Below are 16,764 nucleotides of genomic sequence, written 5' to 3'. Positions count from 1 at the left end.
CGAGTATTGCTGAAGAAAGAGACATGACATTGAAGCTTTTCACCTCGCACTCTTCAGCACAAACACAAGAACACCAAATTTCAAAGGGAGCAACAGTTCATCCTGCACCTGAAAGGGCTCTGCTCTCGCCAATGCCTTCATGAGTTTCCACAAGAAATGCAGTTCCTGCTGCAATTGACAGAAAGGGTAGCACTGTAATCTTACACACAGTCAGCAGTGTACCTCCCCACGTCATTGCTGACCGCAAGATCCAGGCCAAACTCTTTGGAATCAAAGGATCTTGATTTTTATTCTTATTATTGACTAATGATAAAATTTTTGGAGATGGTGGGTGGAGGGCTGTTTGAGTCAAGAATTGACTCTGTCTTTTCCGAACAATCGAAGGAACATGTTGAGTACATCCTGCAGTCAACCAGCCCATGTCTGCAAAACCCAAAACAAAATGTCTGCTGTTAGATGTGGTTCTGGGATTGGGCAGCACTTGATGAACAATCCTGAGTGTGTTAACAGCTACAACAGCCAAGTTAAGATGATTAGTTGAGCTCGTAACACAGCTTATTTACACTTGCTGGAAGCGACATACATTCATACGCAGGGACCCGTTCTCTGCAAACCAAAGGAATCTGTTTAAGCCTTGCCCCATTTTTGAATTACCCAGGAGCTTAAAGGGAGCCCATAGTTCCCTGTTGCTTTCTCTATGGCAACTCCTCAACCAATCAGGGTCGACTTGCCAATGAATCATATCCTTTTCGCCTATAGTATAAATTATTGTGTTCATTTGAAATTTGGCATTCTTGTGTTTGTCCTGATGAGCGCAAGATGAAAAGTTTCAGCAACATGTCCCTTTTCTTGGCAATAGTCAAGCTCTGTTTTGCCAAGTGGCCAGTTGTATTGAAGATTCTGTTCCCTTTCCAATTGGATTGGGGAAATGGGGCATGATGAGGATGGGCATGTTGGACACCCAATGGCGGGAGTGTGGGGGTGGGGCCTGTTTAAAGTGGGAGGTCATGTAATGAAGACTCCAGGAAAACATCCAACTGGAGTTGGGCAACCCTGTCAGAACCAGCCTGGGTGCTTGAAATCTGTCTGGGGCGATACTTCTTGTTCAAAGTGGAGATAATGTCAATTGGTTGTTCTGCTGCATCTGCATTGTAGAGCGTCATGGACCGTCATCTGCCTTTGCCAGCTGCAGTCATTAAATAGCATTTTGGAGCAGGTACCCAGCCTGATTCTTTTCCTACTCAGTCAAAGGGATTTGCACTCTCCCACGCTCACTCTCTTTTAATCTCTCCCCATCTCCTCCAAACTGAGATCAGTCTCCCTCTGATTTCTCTCCATCTGTGACAGACTGATCCTCCCTGGTGCAGTAAAACTGTAAGAGCCCATTATTTAATCAGCCTCGTTTTGTCACAGGAAGGGAGCTGACAGAGATAAATAGAGCAGCTAGGAGAATAAAGCAGAAAAGGGAGATGAGGTTTAAAGTCAAGAGTGAAAAGAGACCAGCTCAGGTTTTGGGTGAAACTGTGGAAAGTTCACTCTGTGGTTGAGAAACAGTAATTCTGCAAGTCTGCCAGTTTGGTCTGAAAAATCTGGCCCATCAATCATTCCACAGAAACTGCTCTGCTGGGATTGAGGCACATACAAATGTTAGGGTTGCCAACTGTGATTAAATGTTGTCCTGGAGGTTTAATCACATGACTTGCTCTAGCCAATACTCGGCCAACACATCCATCCTTGTAAGCTGCTGCCTTCCTACACCAATTGGAAAGCAAAAAGACTCATTACCCAATTGGATAATGCCTGACTGTCAGCCAAACAGCCTTTTTGTCCCCCATTTTCAATATTTTAATATCTGGTAAAGAGAAATGCTCAAAGAAAATGACAAAAGAAACAAATCTTTTTTAATGTCCCAATGATTTTTCTCCAGGGTTGCACAGAATAGTGTCCTGGAGATTGATCTTCAATTCCTGGAGACTCCAGGCCAATCCTGGAGGGCTGGCAACTCGAACAAGTATCTTCCATCATCTGTGCCTCACTGTATGTGTATGTGTGTGTGGAATTGTGTGATTGTGTGTGTGTTTGTGGTGTGAGCTTGTGTGATTGTATGTATGCCTGTGTGTGTGTGTGTGTGTGTGTGTGTGTGTGTGTGTTTGGGTTTGGTGTGAGCTTGTGTGATTGTATGTATGCCTGTGTGTGTGTGTGTCTGTTTGGTGTGAGCTTGTCTGATTGTATGTATGCCTGTGTGTGTGTTTGGTGTGAGCTTGTCTGATTGTATGTATGTGTGTGTGTGTGTTTGGTGTGAGCTTGTCTGATTGTATGTATGCTTGTGTGTGTGTGTGTGTGTGTGATTGTATGTATGTGTGTGTGTGTGATTGTATGTATGTGTGTGTGTGTGATTGTATGTATGTGTGTGTGTGTGTGTGATTGTATGTATGCCTGTGTATGTGTGTGTGATTGTGTGTGTGCCTGTGTGTGTGATTGTATGTATGCCTGTGTGTGTGTATGCCTGTGTGTGTGATTGTATGTATGCCTGTGTGTGTGTGTGTGTGTGTGTGATTGTATCATGCTTGTGGTGAGTGTGTTTGTGTGTGGGCTTGTGCATTTGTATCCGTGTTTGTGTGTGTATACACACCTGATTGTCTGCTCATGCATGAGGTGCCATTGCAGACACACCAAACCGTGACAGGTTTTCCCTCAGCCCAGCAGCCTGTTCTGAGCTGACTCACATCAGTGTTTTCTCACAATTTGTCACTAGTTTCAGTTACTCTCAGCACTTCTTGTGGTTTAATTTTCCCTTCAGCACACCCTGACCTTCACAATGAAATCTCTCACTGCAAATCTAACGAAGCGTTTGGAATGACTTTTTGAAACCAGTTGAGGGAACAGTGGAAGTAAATATAGAGAGGGTAAGAATGATTAACAGTGCCAGGCCAGTCAGAGCAGCGGATATTCACAGGGTCTTTATCTGCCTTGGGAAAGTGAACTCACTGAGCAATGTAAGATTTTTTTTGATAGATTTGAAGAAACAACATGTTACTTTGTGCCTTTTTTTTTTCTCTGCAGAAAATGTCACAACAACAAGCAGAACAAATTAGCACAGGGCTACAGTATATTACCTTACAGTGCAGCATGAGGAAAGGTTGGACAGACTAGGCTTGTATCCACTGGAGTTTAGAAGAGTGAGAGGTGACTTGGTTGAAACGTTTAAGATCCTGAGGGGTCTTGACAGGGCGGGTGTGGAGAGGGTGTTTCCTCTTGCGGAAGAATATGTAGCATTTGTTGCCCATCCCTAGAGAAGGTGGTGGTGAGCTGCCCTCTTGAACCACTGCAGTCCACCACCACCTTCTCAAGGGCAACTAGGGATGGTCAATAAATGCTGGCCCAGCCAGCAAAGCCCACATCCCTTGAGTGAATAAAAATTTTTTAAATTGTTACATAGGAACATACGAATTAGGAGCAGGAGTAGGCCACTCAGCCCCTCGAGCCTGCTTCACCATTCAGTAAGATCATGGCTGATCTGATTGTAAATCTCATACAACCTGGTGGACACCAGTGTGATCCACAGACACCACCTCTGCAGTAAGTGTCTACAGCTCGAGGAACTTCAGCTTTGGACACTGCGATGCATCATGGGGGTGGGGAAAGATAGCAGGACATTTTATTCCAGGAAGCAGTCACATGCCTTAGCTTAGGTACATCAGATTTAGTGCATGGTCAGGGACAGGAAGGTGTGTCTCCAAGTGAGGCAGACATGGGGACCCAGAAGGTAACCCTGGAGGAGCCTCAGCCCTTGCAATTGTCCAACAGGCTTAAGGTTCCTGCAGCTTGTGTGGATGATGGCAAGGACTGCAGGGTGGATAAGCAAACTGACCACAGCAGCGTGCACAGTGACTGTTCAAGTGGGGGGATAACCAGAAATGTGAGCAGGGGGATAGTACAGTTAGGGGGATAGACACCATCCTCCATGGCCAACAGTGAGAGTCCCGAAGGCTGTGTTGCCTGCCTGGTGCCAGGGTTAAGGACATCTCCTAGGGCCTGGAGAGGAACTTGTAATGGGAGGGGAAAGACCCAGTTGTCGTGGTCCAGGTTGGTACCAACGACACAGGTAGGTCTAAGAAAGATGTTCTGCTGAGGGACTAAGAGCATCCAGAAGCTTAATTAAAAAGCATAACCACAAAGTTAATAAGCTCTGGATTACCTGAGCCACAAACAAATTGGCATAGGGTAGATAAGATTAGAGAGCTGAATGTGTGACTCAAAGATTGTCTTGGGAGAAAGGGGGTTTCAATTCATGGGGCACTAGCACCAGAATGGGGGAAAGAGGGGGCTGTACCATTGGCATGGGCTTCACTTGGACTGTATTGACAACAGTGTCCTGGTGAATTGTATAATTAGGCTGTAGAGAGGGCTTTAAACTAAATAGTCCCGGGGAGGCTTCACGTGAGTGGAGATTTAGAAATCTAAAGGCAATGGACAAGGCAATGGTGCAGAGTAACAAAATGAGTAATGAGAACCAGAGTATGACAGGAGGGGACAGAGTATACGAACATAAGAGTGTACCAGCAAACAGCGTCAGAGTAGACAAAAATGGTAAAAAGACAAAATTAAAGGCTCTTTACCTGAATGCACAAGATAAATGAACTGATGTCACCAATAGAAATACATCTGTGTGATATCATGGCCAATACAGAGACATGGTTGCAAAGTGAACAAGGCTTGGAACTGAATATTCAAAATATTCAACATCTCAAAAAGATAGGAAGAGAAGAAAAGGAGGTACAGCAAGTGATTAAGAAGGAAAATCTTGTCTCTTATTGCAAGGGTGGGGTGTGTGGTTTGAGTATAAAAGAAGAGGGAGTCTTGCTATAAAGGTACAGGCCATTGGTGTGACTGCACCTAGAGTATGTGTACAGTTATGGTCTCTTTCGTTAAGGAGAGATATACTTGCATTAGAAGCAGTTCAGAGAAGGTTCACCAGGCTGATTCCTGGGGTGAAGGGGTTGTCTTATGAGGAACGGTTGAACTGGTTGGACCTATACGCATTGGCTTTCAGGAGAAAGACAGGTAATCTTATTGAAACATATAAGACTCTGAGAGGGATTGGCAGGGTCATTGTCATCATTGTTGTTAGCTGTCCCTTGATTCGAGGATGGCGTTTACTCAGGATCGCCAGTTTCTGCCATGGATTTTCAAGGGACTGACACAATTCTCGAGCTGCAGATCTTTGGGCACACGGGGTAGATCCTGGAAGGATGTTTCCCTCCTGGAGCAATCTACACTAGGGAGCACAGTTTCAGAATAGGGGTTCACCATTTAAGGTGGAAACGAGGAGGAATTTCTTCTCTGAGTGTTGATTATCTTTGGAATTCTCTTCCACGGAGAGCTGTGGAGGCTGAGTCATTGAGTAATTTCATGGTTGTGATAGACAAATGCTTGAACTCTAGAGGCATCCAGGGTTCTGGGGAACAGGCAGGAAAGTGGAGTTAAGGTCACAATCAGAGTAGCCATGATCTTATTGAATGGTGGAGCAAGATCGATGACCCAAATGGCCTACACTGGCTCCCATTTTGTATGTTCTCGTATTATGACACAGCCGATGGTAAAGGCTGAGTTGTTCAACTCCCAAAAGGAAAATTGAAACAACTGTCATAACCCATTTTTGTGATTTGTATGTGTCGAGATGCAGGCTTTGAATTCATTAGTAATAAGACCACTGAGTCTTGAGGTTTTTTATAAAAAACTAAATTAAGCATTTATTAATACAAGAAAAATTGTAAGCACATACATTTGTCTATAAAATTACTACTATAATAACTACAAAAATACCTTAATTAATCTGACTCCGTTACACCCCTGTTAAGGCAACAGTAAAATTCATAGATTTAAAGAGACACCTGGTAGAGCACACCCTGGATAATCACATTCAAAATGAGTTTCTTTCAGCTCTGGGTCCTTGCATATGGACTTGAGGTTTATAAGTTAGAGGCTTCTCACACTTGATGGATCTTAAAATGCTTCTGCCTTACACACAATCTCCTTTCTCCTTTATACATATCTTCCCCTTTGAATGCAAATTTTTCATTGTATCACTAGCTTTTTAATTTTACCTCTTCTAACAATAACATCCTTTGGATTCTATTAATTTTATTAGTAAACTGAAAAAAGTAAACACATTGCTTGGCATCTTCTAGCTTGGTGCAAGATTTGACCCATTATTTTGAATGCTTTATTTAAAAGTGCAAATTGCCCCCTTGACACCTTTGGTTCTAAAGTTCCTCATGTTTACCTAATTACCATTTCAAACATATTCCTTTCTATACATCAAAGCCTCTAGACTAGCTGGCTTTAATCCAATTAAGACACGCTCACATACACACACAAAGACAGGCACTACTAAAACTCTATTTAAAAAATAATAATTTCCAATAACATTATAGACATTAATCTCCTCGTGACACTTGGGTAACCTGTCTACAGTCACAGCGAGTTACGATGTGTGTGGAAAGTTCTAATCTTTCATTAACTTGGCCACTATCCAGAATTATTGAAGGGAGGTTTTTGAAATTGTCTGGAACATTGCAATAACCCAAGGTCGTTCAGGAAGCTTTGTGTGAATTTCGCTTTTATCAGAACACCAACGCTCTTAGGTCATCATAAAGAAGTACAACTCTTAAAAGGCATTTTCCTCCCTGGTTGCGCATCTGGATATTGCAGTGGTCTGTGTGGTCCTGGGGAGATTCCAAGTTCAATCTCCAATTCATCCTGTTTTGCTTGATCCCAGCAGGTTAATGGTTGTGTGCACCACCATTTATTTTGGGTTAAGCAGAAATCTTTCCCCCTGTCACTGAATATCAAGAGGCGTGTGCATGCTGCTTGTCTTTTTTTTGTATACATTCATGGGATGTGGGCGTTGCTGGCTAGGCCAGCATTTATTGCCCGTCCCTAATTGCCCTTGAGAAGCAGTTTGATCCAACTGAGTGGCTTGTTGGGCCATTTCAGAGATCAGTGTCAACCACATTGCTGTGGGTTTGGAGTCACATGTAGGCCAGACTGGGCAAGGATGGTAGATTTCCTTCCCTAAAGGGACATTAGTAAGCCAGATGGGTTTTTATGACAATCGATTCATGGTCATCATTAGACTTAATTGCAAACTTTTATTGATTGAATTCAAATTCCGCCCTGGTGGGATTCAAACCCAGCTCCTAGAGTATTACCCTGGGCTACTGGATTACTAGTCCAGTGACAATACCACTACACCACTGCCTCCCCCAACTGTGTGTGTGCGCGATTCTCTCTATGGGTGTCTCTGTGCGTGTGTGTTTGTGTGTGTGTCTCTGGGCGTGTCTTTGTGCATGTCTCTGTGAATGTGTGTCTCTTTGTGTATACATATGTGTGTGTGCACATGCGCGCATGTGTGTGCATGTGCCTCTGTGTGTGTGTGTGTGTGTGTGCATGCACATGTATGCGCTGCTGGTGGTTTTGAAAATATGCATCCACATGGATGAACACGACAGCATCAGAAGGGAAGGGAGATGAAACTGGAAGACAAGGAGGATTATTTTCTTTGTGTGGAATACCAGTTTCCTGCTGTCTCATGGCTGTAACTCACACTGTCATATGAAGCGTTCTCACAGCTATGGTCCAGTGCTGACTCTAACAGGCAATGCTTTGACAGAAGTGGATTTCTCGCCTCCTCTTTCCTATCTCTGGCAGACTGCACACAGCTTCAAAAGCTCCAGCGTATCTGAAAGTTGGAACAGATATAGTTTCATCAGCGTGAGAGGAGTTGGCAGATCAGCTTGTGATTAATGAAACCAGAACAGGAAGGACATCAATCACAGATTATAATGAAAATATAAGCGCCAGAACCTAGTACAAGACACATTTTCATGTTCAGGAAACACTGTTACTGTCTCCTTTTTCCTTTTCTAATCGCACATTGGAGGGGATGAATCCCTGTAACCTCATCCAGCCCTATGATCCTCTGAGATCTCTAATTTTGGCTTCTGACAGGCTGTGTGAATGTGTTACCTGGAGCACTGTAGAGAAATATAAGCTGCCGGGAGCTTATCTCTGGAATTCGCTCCCTAAACCTCTCCGCCTCTCTCTCGTCCTTTAAGACCTAAGTTTAAACCTTATTTCTTTGACCAAGCTTTTGCTCGCCTGTTCCGATATTCCCCCATGTGTCAGAGTAAACTTTTGTTTAATAATGCTCCAGTTGAAATGCCTTGGGATATTTTACTATATTATATTCAAGACGCTCTATAAATGCAAGTTGTTGTTTTTGTTGAATGGTTTTCTGTGAATATTTGCCTTGATCTGGGATCTAGTACTGCTCAGCACAAGGTGACTGTGAAATGGTGACATTGGGCTGTCTCATCGCTTTCTTGATGTCTCGACACTCCCGGTCCTCATTTGTGGTTTAGCCGTTAAAGACTTTTTCTTGTGTTATGGGATTTCCGCTGACTTGGTTGCTCATTTTCTCGGGGTTGTTCCCCACTCAGACACACTACTGTTGCCTGAACTCTGATCCTACTTACGTGCATAAGCAAGAGTTTATGACACACTTCTCACAAAGTCACAGTGGTGGAGCTGCCAGTAGCTTTGGCGGAAATTCCGATGTTTCTACACATCAGTTGTGGCGGTGCAGAAGTAACTCGTTGCACATTTCAGAGACCTGATGTGATAGGGCAGAAGGTAAATGTTAATTTTAGTCATTCATAAATGTCCATCCCTTTTGAATTTGGAGAAATAGCCAAAGGAAATATAGATGGAAACATGATTTGCATTTCTGCAGCACCTTTTATGACTTCAGGACATTGCAAAGCACTTTACAGCCAATGAAGTACTTTTAAAGCTTTGGCACTGTGAGAATATAGGAAATACAGCAGTCAATTTTCGCACAGCAAGATCCCACAAGCAGCGACATGATAATCACAAGATACTCTGCACTTTTTAGGGTGTTAATTCAGGTAAATATTGGCCCTGACACTGGGGATTAATTCCCTGATCTTCTTCCAAATGGTGAAATGGGACCTTTTACGTTCACCTGAGAGGGCCAAAGGGGCCTTGGTTTAACATCTCATCCAAAAGGTGGCACCTTGGACAGTGCAGCACTCCTTCTGCACTGCACTGAGAGTGGTTGGCCTGGGTTTTTGTGCTCAAGTCCCTGGAGTGGGATTTGAAGCCCTAACTTTCTGACTCAGGGTGAGTGTGCATGGCAGACAGCTGACATTCTAGTCATCAAACAGTGTGCCCAGCAACATCATTACGGATCACCCAGTACCCCTGCGCTAACCACACATTCTGTCATTGCAGTGGAACTAGTTCCAAGCTCTCTTGGTCCATCACCTCCTTTACTCCAAACCCAGGGTGACGATAAATGAAAACAATGCATCAGGGCCCATATCCTAAATTATAATTCTTGTATTCTAGTACACAGCAAAAAGATAGCAGTTGGGTACCTGTCCCCTCTAAAACTGTCACTATTGATCCAGAGGGAACAGGATTGCCATGCCCAATCTCCTTGTGGTTGTGTCTTGTTCAAGAAAAAGGTTTTTGAAAGTACAAAGGCATTGGAATTGTAATATTGTCAAATACCTTGTCTTCACCCAGTTACCCTCTGTTTCCTCCCCCACTTTCAGTGAAGTATATGAGAGAAGCTACACCTTACATTAAGAAGAACTCTCCAGTTTCTGAGCTTGGATGGGAAACCCTCCCTCCAGAATCCCCCAGGCTTGGTTCAGTGGCCACAGAATCTCCCTCGACCCCTCCGTTCTCATTACCCAGCGACTCCAAAGACTGGAAGAGCATCCCGTTGAAGATGTGTTATGTCACACGAAGCTTCAGCACCCCAGACCCTGAAAACAGGTAACCACATTTCTCTTTCCTTTACTGAATGTTTATATTTATAAATGAAGAGATCACAGACAGGACAAGACTGGGTGCAAATACTTTTAAAGAGTCTATGAATAAAATTATTTCTACCGATGGGAAAAGTAATGTAATTGAGAACGTGCTTGAGGTTGTTAGGTTTCATTGGAGGAGCAATGGCTGATAGTCTATCAGAGCAGATGAATAAAAAGGACCAGAGATGAAGCCAGAAGCTCACATCTTCTTTCTTGTGCAGATGTTAAACTGAGGACCCAACTACCCTCAGGTAAATGTTAAAGATTCCACAGCCACTACTTCGAGAAAGGACAGTCATGTCCTCCCTGGCATGCTGGCTAATGTTTACCCTTAAACCATCATCAGTAAGAACATATTATCTGGTCATTATCACGTTGATGTTTGTGGGAGCTTGCTGTGTACGAACTTGCTGCTGTGTTTCCCACATAACAACAGTGACTTCCTTGGCCGTGAAGTGCTTTGGAATGTCCTGGGGTTGCAAAGGAAGTGATAGAAATGCAAGTCTTTCCTTTTCTCTTTCCTCCATCCCCATCTCTCATTCTGTTGGTCTCCCATTTAATCCTCTGTCTCTCTTGCTCTGTTCTTGTGCCCGCAGCCATGCTCCCTTTACCATGCCTTTTTCCAGTCCCAGTTCCTCCTGCAAGACTCCCTAATTCCCATCCTATCAACTGGACTGCGCCATGCCCGATGTTCCGCAAGGGGGTCACTTTATTTAAGATGAAAGCTCATTATCCCGCTGTGTACAGTGTGACAAGGCATCGCAACAGAAACGACTTTAGGCATGAGTTCATAACACAAGATCAACTTGAGCAACAGCAAAGTACAGACGAGGGACCTCAGAATGAGAGTCTTGACAAGAGACAAGTTGAACAGAACAATAAGGGCATTGGGACTGTGGTGGTCAGGATCAGGAGAACAAGTCACAGAACTTACACTGGGAAATGTCTTGAGAGTAATTAACGGATTGTGTAAAAATTCAGCCCACGATAATATGGCAGTTGCATGATCGGCGATAATACAGGAACCTCAAGGGCACTGGAGCAAACTCGAGGATCAACTAGGAGCATTGCTCTGAGGACAATCAATCTCTCCTCGAGATGCATTGATAAACCTAGCCCGCACTAGATGAAGGGAATAGTACATTTTCTCTCTAATCCATCTTTCACCGTCAGCTCTTCCAACTCAAATGAAACAACATTACCAGCTATCTCCATGGAACAGCAACATACTACCCGTGCTGGAAATGTCAAGCAGTACCTTATTAAAGTACCAGTCGTGGCTCAGTGGGTAGTACTCTGCTCCTAAGGTTAAAGGTTGTGGATTCAAGTCTCACCTCCCATAGACTTGAATGCAAGATCCAGGCTGACACTCCAGTGCAGTACTGAGGGAGTACTGCACTGTTGAAGGTGCCGTCTTCCAAATCAAACACTGAAGCAGGGGTCCGTCTGCCCCATCAAGTAGGTGTAAAGGATCCTATGGCACTATTTTGATGAAGAGCAGGGATGTTCTCTACAGTGCCTTCACCAATATTTATCTCTCAGCCAGCATGGCAAAGCAGATTATCTGCTCACTATCACGTTGCTGGATGTATGCGCCTGTGGGTGCTCCAACCAGTTTCCATGGAGATAGTTCTGAAGAGTATGGTTAAGTTATGAATCATTTTTTTTGGGGGGGCCTAGAGTTCCCAACTCTGGTTGGATGTATTCCTGGAGATTTTAATTACGTGGCTTCCTGCCTCTAACCGCCCCACTCACACACTCCCACCCCCACACTCCCACCCCCACACTCCCACCCCCACACTCCCACCCCCACACTCCCACCCCCACACTCCCACCCCCACACTCCCACCCCCACACTCCCACCCCCACACTCCCACCCCCACACTCCCACCCCCACACTCCCACCCCACACTCCCACCCCCACACTCCCACCCCCACACTCCCACCCCCACACTCCCACCCCCACACACCCACCCCCACACTCCCACCCCCACACTCCCACACCCACACTCCCACCCCCACTCTACCCACCCCACACTCCCACCCCCACACTCCCACTCCCACACTCCCAACCCCACACTCCCACCCCCACACTCCCACTCCCACACTCCCACTCCCACACTCCCACCCCCACACTACCACCCCCACACTCCCACCCCCACACTCCCACCTCCACACTCCCACCCCCACACTCCCACCCCCACACTCCCACCCCCACACTCCCAACCCCACACTCCCACCCCCACACTCCCACCCCCACACTCCCACCCCACACTCCCACCCCCACACTCCCACCTCCACACTCCCACCCCCACACTCCCACCCCCACACTCCCAACCCACACTCCCACCCCACACTCCCACCCCCACACTCCCACTCCCACACTCCCACCTCCACAATCCCACCTCCAACCACCCCACCCCCACACTCCCACCCCCACACTCCCACTCCCACACTCCCACCCCCACACTACACACCCACACTCCCACCCCCACAGTCCCACCCCACACTCCCACCCCCACACTCCCACTCCCACACTCCCAACCCCACACTCCCACCCCACAATCCCACCCCCACACTCCCACCCCCACACTCCCACTCCCACACACCCACCCCCACAATCCCACCCCCACACTCCCACCCCCACACTCCCAACCCCACACTCCCACCCCCACACTCCCACCCCCACACTCCCAACCCCACACTCCCACCCCCACAATCCCACCCCCACACTCCCACCCCCACACTCCCAACCCCACACTCCCACCCCCACACTCCCACCCCCACACTCCCACTCCCACACACCCACCCCCACAATCCCACCCCCACACTCCCACCCCCACACTCCCACCCCCACACTCCCAACCCCACACTCCCACCCCCACAATCCCACCCCCACACTCCCACCCCCACACTCCCACCCCCACACTCCCACCCCCACACTCCCACCCCCACACTCCCACCCCCACACTCCCACCCCCACACTCCCACACCCACACTCCCACCCCCACACTCCCACCCCCACAATCCCACCCCCACACTCCCACCCCCACACTCCCAACCCCACACTCCCACCTCTAACCACCCGACCCCCACAATCCCACCCCACACTCCCACCCCCACACTCCCACCTCCACACTCCCACCCCCACACTCCCACCCCCACACTCCCAACCCACACTCCCACCCCCACACTCCCACCCCCACACTCCCACCCCCACACTCCCACCCCCACACTCCTACCCCCACACTCCCACCCCCACACTCCCACCCCCACACTCCCACCCCCACACTCCCACCCCCACACTCCCACCCCCACACTCCCACCCCCACACTCCCACCCCCACACTCCCACCCCCACACTCCACCCCCACACTCCCACACTCCCCCCCCCCACACTCCCCCCCCACACTCCCACCCCCACACTCCCACCCCCACACTCCCACTCCCACACTCCCCCCCCCCACACTCCCCCCCCACACTCCCCCCCCACACTCCCACCCCCACAGTCCCACCTCCAACCACCCCACCCCCACACTCCCACCCCCACACTCCCACCCCCACACTCCCACCCCCACACTCCCACCCCCACACTCCCACCTCCAACTACCCACCCCCACACTCCCACCCCCACACTCCCACCTCCAACCACCCCACCCCCACACTCCCAACCCCACACTCCCACCCCCACACTCCCACCCCCACACTCCCACCCCCACACTCCCACCCCCACACTCCCACCTCAAACCACCCCACTCCCACACTCCCAACCCCACACTCCCACTCCCACACTCCCACCCCCACACTCCCACCCCACACTCCCACCCCCACACTCCCACCCCCACACTCCCACCCCCACACTCCCACCCCCACACTCCCACCCCCACACTCCCACCTCAAACCACCCCACTCCCACACTCCCAACCCCACACTCCCACCCCACACTCCCACCCCCACACTCCCACCCCCACACTCCCACACTCCCACCCCCACACTCCCACCCCCACACTCCCACCCCCACACTCCCGCCCCCACACTCCCACCCCCAGACTCCCAGCCCCACACTCCCACCCCCACACTCCCACCTCCAACCACCCCACCCCCACACTCCCACCCCCACACTCCCACCTCCACACTCCCACCCCCACACTCCCACCCCCACACTACCGCCCCCACACTCCCACCTCCACACTCCCACCCCCACACTCCCACCCCCACACTCCCACCCCCACACTCCCACCCCCACACTCCCGCCCCCACACTCCCACCTCCACACCCCCACACTCCCCCCCCACACTCCCACCCCCACACTCCCACCCCCACACTCCCACCCCCACACTCCCGCCCCCACACTCCCGCCCCCACACTCCCACCCCCACACTCCCACCCCCACACTCCCGCCCCCACACTCCCACCCCCACACTCCCACACTCCCACCTCCAACCACCACACCCCCACACACCCACCCCCACACTCCCACCTTCAACCACCCCACCCCTACACTCCCACCCCCACACTCCCACCCCCACACTCCCACCCCCACACTCCCACCCCCACACTCCCACCCCCACACTCCCACCTCCAACCACCCCACCCCGACACTCCCATCCCCACACTCCCACCTCCAACCACCCCAGCCCCACACTCCCACCCCCACACTCCCACCTCCAACCACCCCAACCCCACACTCCCACCCCCACACTCCCACCCCCACACTCCCGCCTCCAACCACCCCACCCCCACACTCCCACGTCCAGCCACCCGACCCCTACACTCCCACCGCCCCACTCCCACACTCCCACCTCCAACCACCCCACCCCCACTCTCCCACCCCCACACTCCCGCCTCCAACCACCCCACTCCCACATTCCCACCTCCAACCTCCCCACCTCCACATTCCCACCTCCAACCACCCCACGCCCACACTCCCACCTCCAACCACCCCACCCCCACACTCCCACCTCCAATCGCCCCACTCCCACATTCCGCTGTTGGTGACCTGTCTATTGAAGTGGTATAATGCCTTCCAATTGGAAAACGAATAGACTCTTCTTGACTTACATGATTTGATAACAATCCTTTTCCTCCCCAACATGGACATTTTTGATCAGAGAATAGTTACAGCACAAAATGAGGCCATTTGGTCCATCGTATCTGTGCCAGCTCCCTGCAAGAGCAACTCATTGAGTTCCACTCCCCTTCCTTTACCCCAAGGCCCAATTGCAAACATTTTCTCTTCAGATGTTTGTCCGATTGCCTTGAATCTATCTCCACCACACACTCGGGTAGTGCATCACAGATCCTAACCACTCGCTGTGTGAATAAGTTCCTCCTCTTGTGTTGAAAGGATTTAACGTCCCTGTGAATTTTCTCCTGCTTGTTGCTCACGGCGGTGTCCTGGCGAATAACCTTCAATCCTTGGTGACTCCTGGTCAACCCTGGAGGGTTGGCAACCCAAAATGGGGCCTGAAGGAGCAGAACAAAGCCTGGCAAAATTAGCCCACTACTCTTGTGCGCTTTGGGTAATGCTTCATTACTGGCTCTTGGCCCACAGCTCTGTCTCTTCCCACGAGTTATGCTGGTATTTCGCCCACTAGCGCTGGGCATTGAGCAGTGCAACATTTCAAGTTTACCCCACGGTTCCACCCTTAACCGATATTTCCTGTAGACCTCCGATCTTGGAGCTTTTTGAGGGGGTGATTTTCCTCCCTCCCAAATCTGGATGCAACACTGAGTGAAACTGTGTGTTAATCCCTCCGCTCCCAGACTGTACCCAAACCCCTGGAGTCTGCACCGTATGAGGGCATGGGGTGTGTAAATTAGACTGTCGCACAGGTTTAGTTTGATAGTTCCGGTACAGTTTAGGGGAAAACCATTACTTTTAACCATTATCAGTGAACATGAATCTCCAGGACGCTGTTGGGAACAACACGTAGCCCCTCCAATCATCAAAACTAAACAAAATTAATTGTGTTTTAATTATGCCTTTTCTTCGAACGCTTCAATTATTGGAGAGGGGGAACGAGGGGTAAAACTGTTTGACCAAGAGTGAAGATTCATCCAGTTGGGCAAGAGAGTTATTCCCTTTCCAATTGGATGTGGGAAGGAGGTGTGCCTGGAAGATGAACCAATGGGCAGTTCCAGGAGGGTGGTCTTGTGATGAACCCCACCCCCCCACCCCCCCACCCCACCGCCCCCCACCCCCCCACCGACCACCCCCAACCCCCAGGAATATACCTAATCAGAGTTGGCAACTATCAGTCTTACCGCGTTATAATAAAAGCAAAATACTGCGGATGCTGGAAATTTGAAATAAAAACTGGAAAATGCTGGAAAACCTCAGCAGGTCTGACAGCATCTGTGGAGCGAGAAACAGAGTTAACATTTTGAGCCCATATGTCTCTTCTTCAGGATTAAAGAGAAGTAGAAATATGATGGATTTTATGCTGTTTAAGAGGGGGTGGAGCAGGTAGAGGAATATAGAACTTTAGCGATAGGTGGTAGGTCAGGAGAGATTGACAAAAACGTTGTGGACACAGGACAAAGGGGGTGTTAATGGTAGTGTTAAAGACTGGAGAAGGTGCTGATAGCGGTATAACGGTATGATAGCAGAATATGTTAATAGCAGAACAAGGGTCAGTGCTCTGTGAAAGCAAAACATAGAAACATGACAGTGGTGGGGGTGGGGCATGTTGGGGAAATAGGGTAACAAAAAGATTTTAAAAATAAAAAAAATCAGATTAAAAAAGGGGTAAAGATGGAGGTGTGAGTTCATAGTCTGAAGTTGTTGAACACAATGTAGTTGGCTCTTAAATGCCCTCTGAACAAGGGTAATTAGGGATTGCTAATAAATGTTG

General features: G+C 49.0%; 1 protein-coding gene across 1 annotated transcript in view; it reads left to right on the top strand.

Annotated features, from left to right (window-relative positions):
• sntb1 (syntrophin, basic 1) overlaps positions 1-16,764 on the top strand; it is a 153,355-nt gene that overhangs the window by 90,212 nt on the left and 46,379 nt on the right. The window contains exon 3 of the mRNA XM_041189048.1: positions 9,645-9,870. Within this exon, the coding sequence (XP_041044982.1) occupies positions 9,645-9,870 (226 nt within the window). The remainder of the gene's footprint in view (positions 1-9,644; positions 9,871-16,764) is intronic.

Source organism: Carcharodon carcharias, chromosome 6 (genome assembly GCF_017639515.1).
Source record: "Carcharodon carcharias isolate sCarCar2 chromosome 6, sCarCar2.pri, whole genome shotgun sequence".
In the NCBI taxonomy this organism is placed as follows: domain Eukaryota; kingdom Metazoa; phylum Chordata; class Chondrichthyes; order Lamniformes; family Lamnidae; genus Carcharodon; species Carcharodon carcharias.
This window is presented reverse-complemented; position numbering and strand designations above follow the sequence as displayed.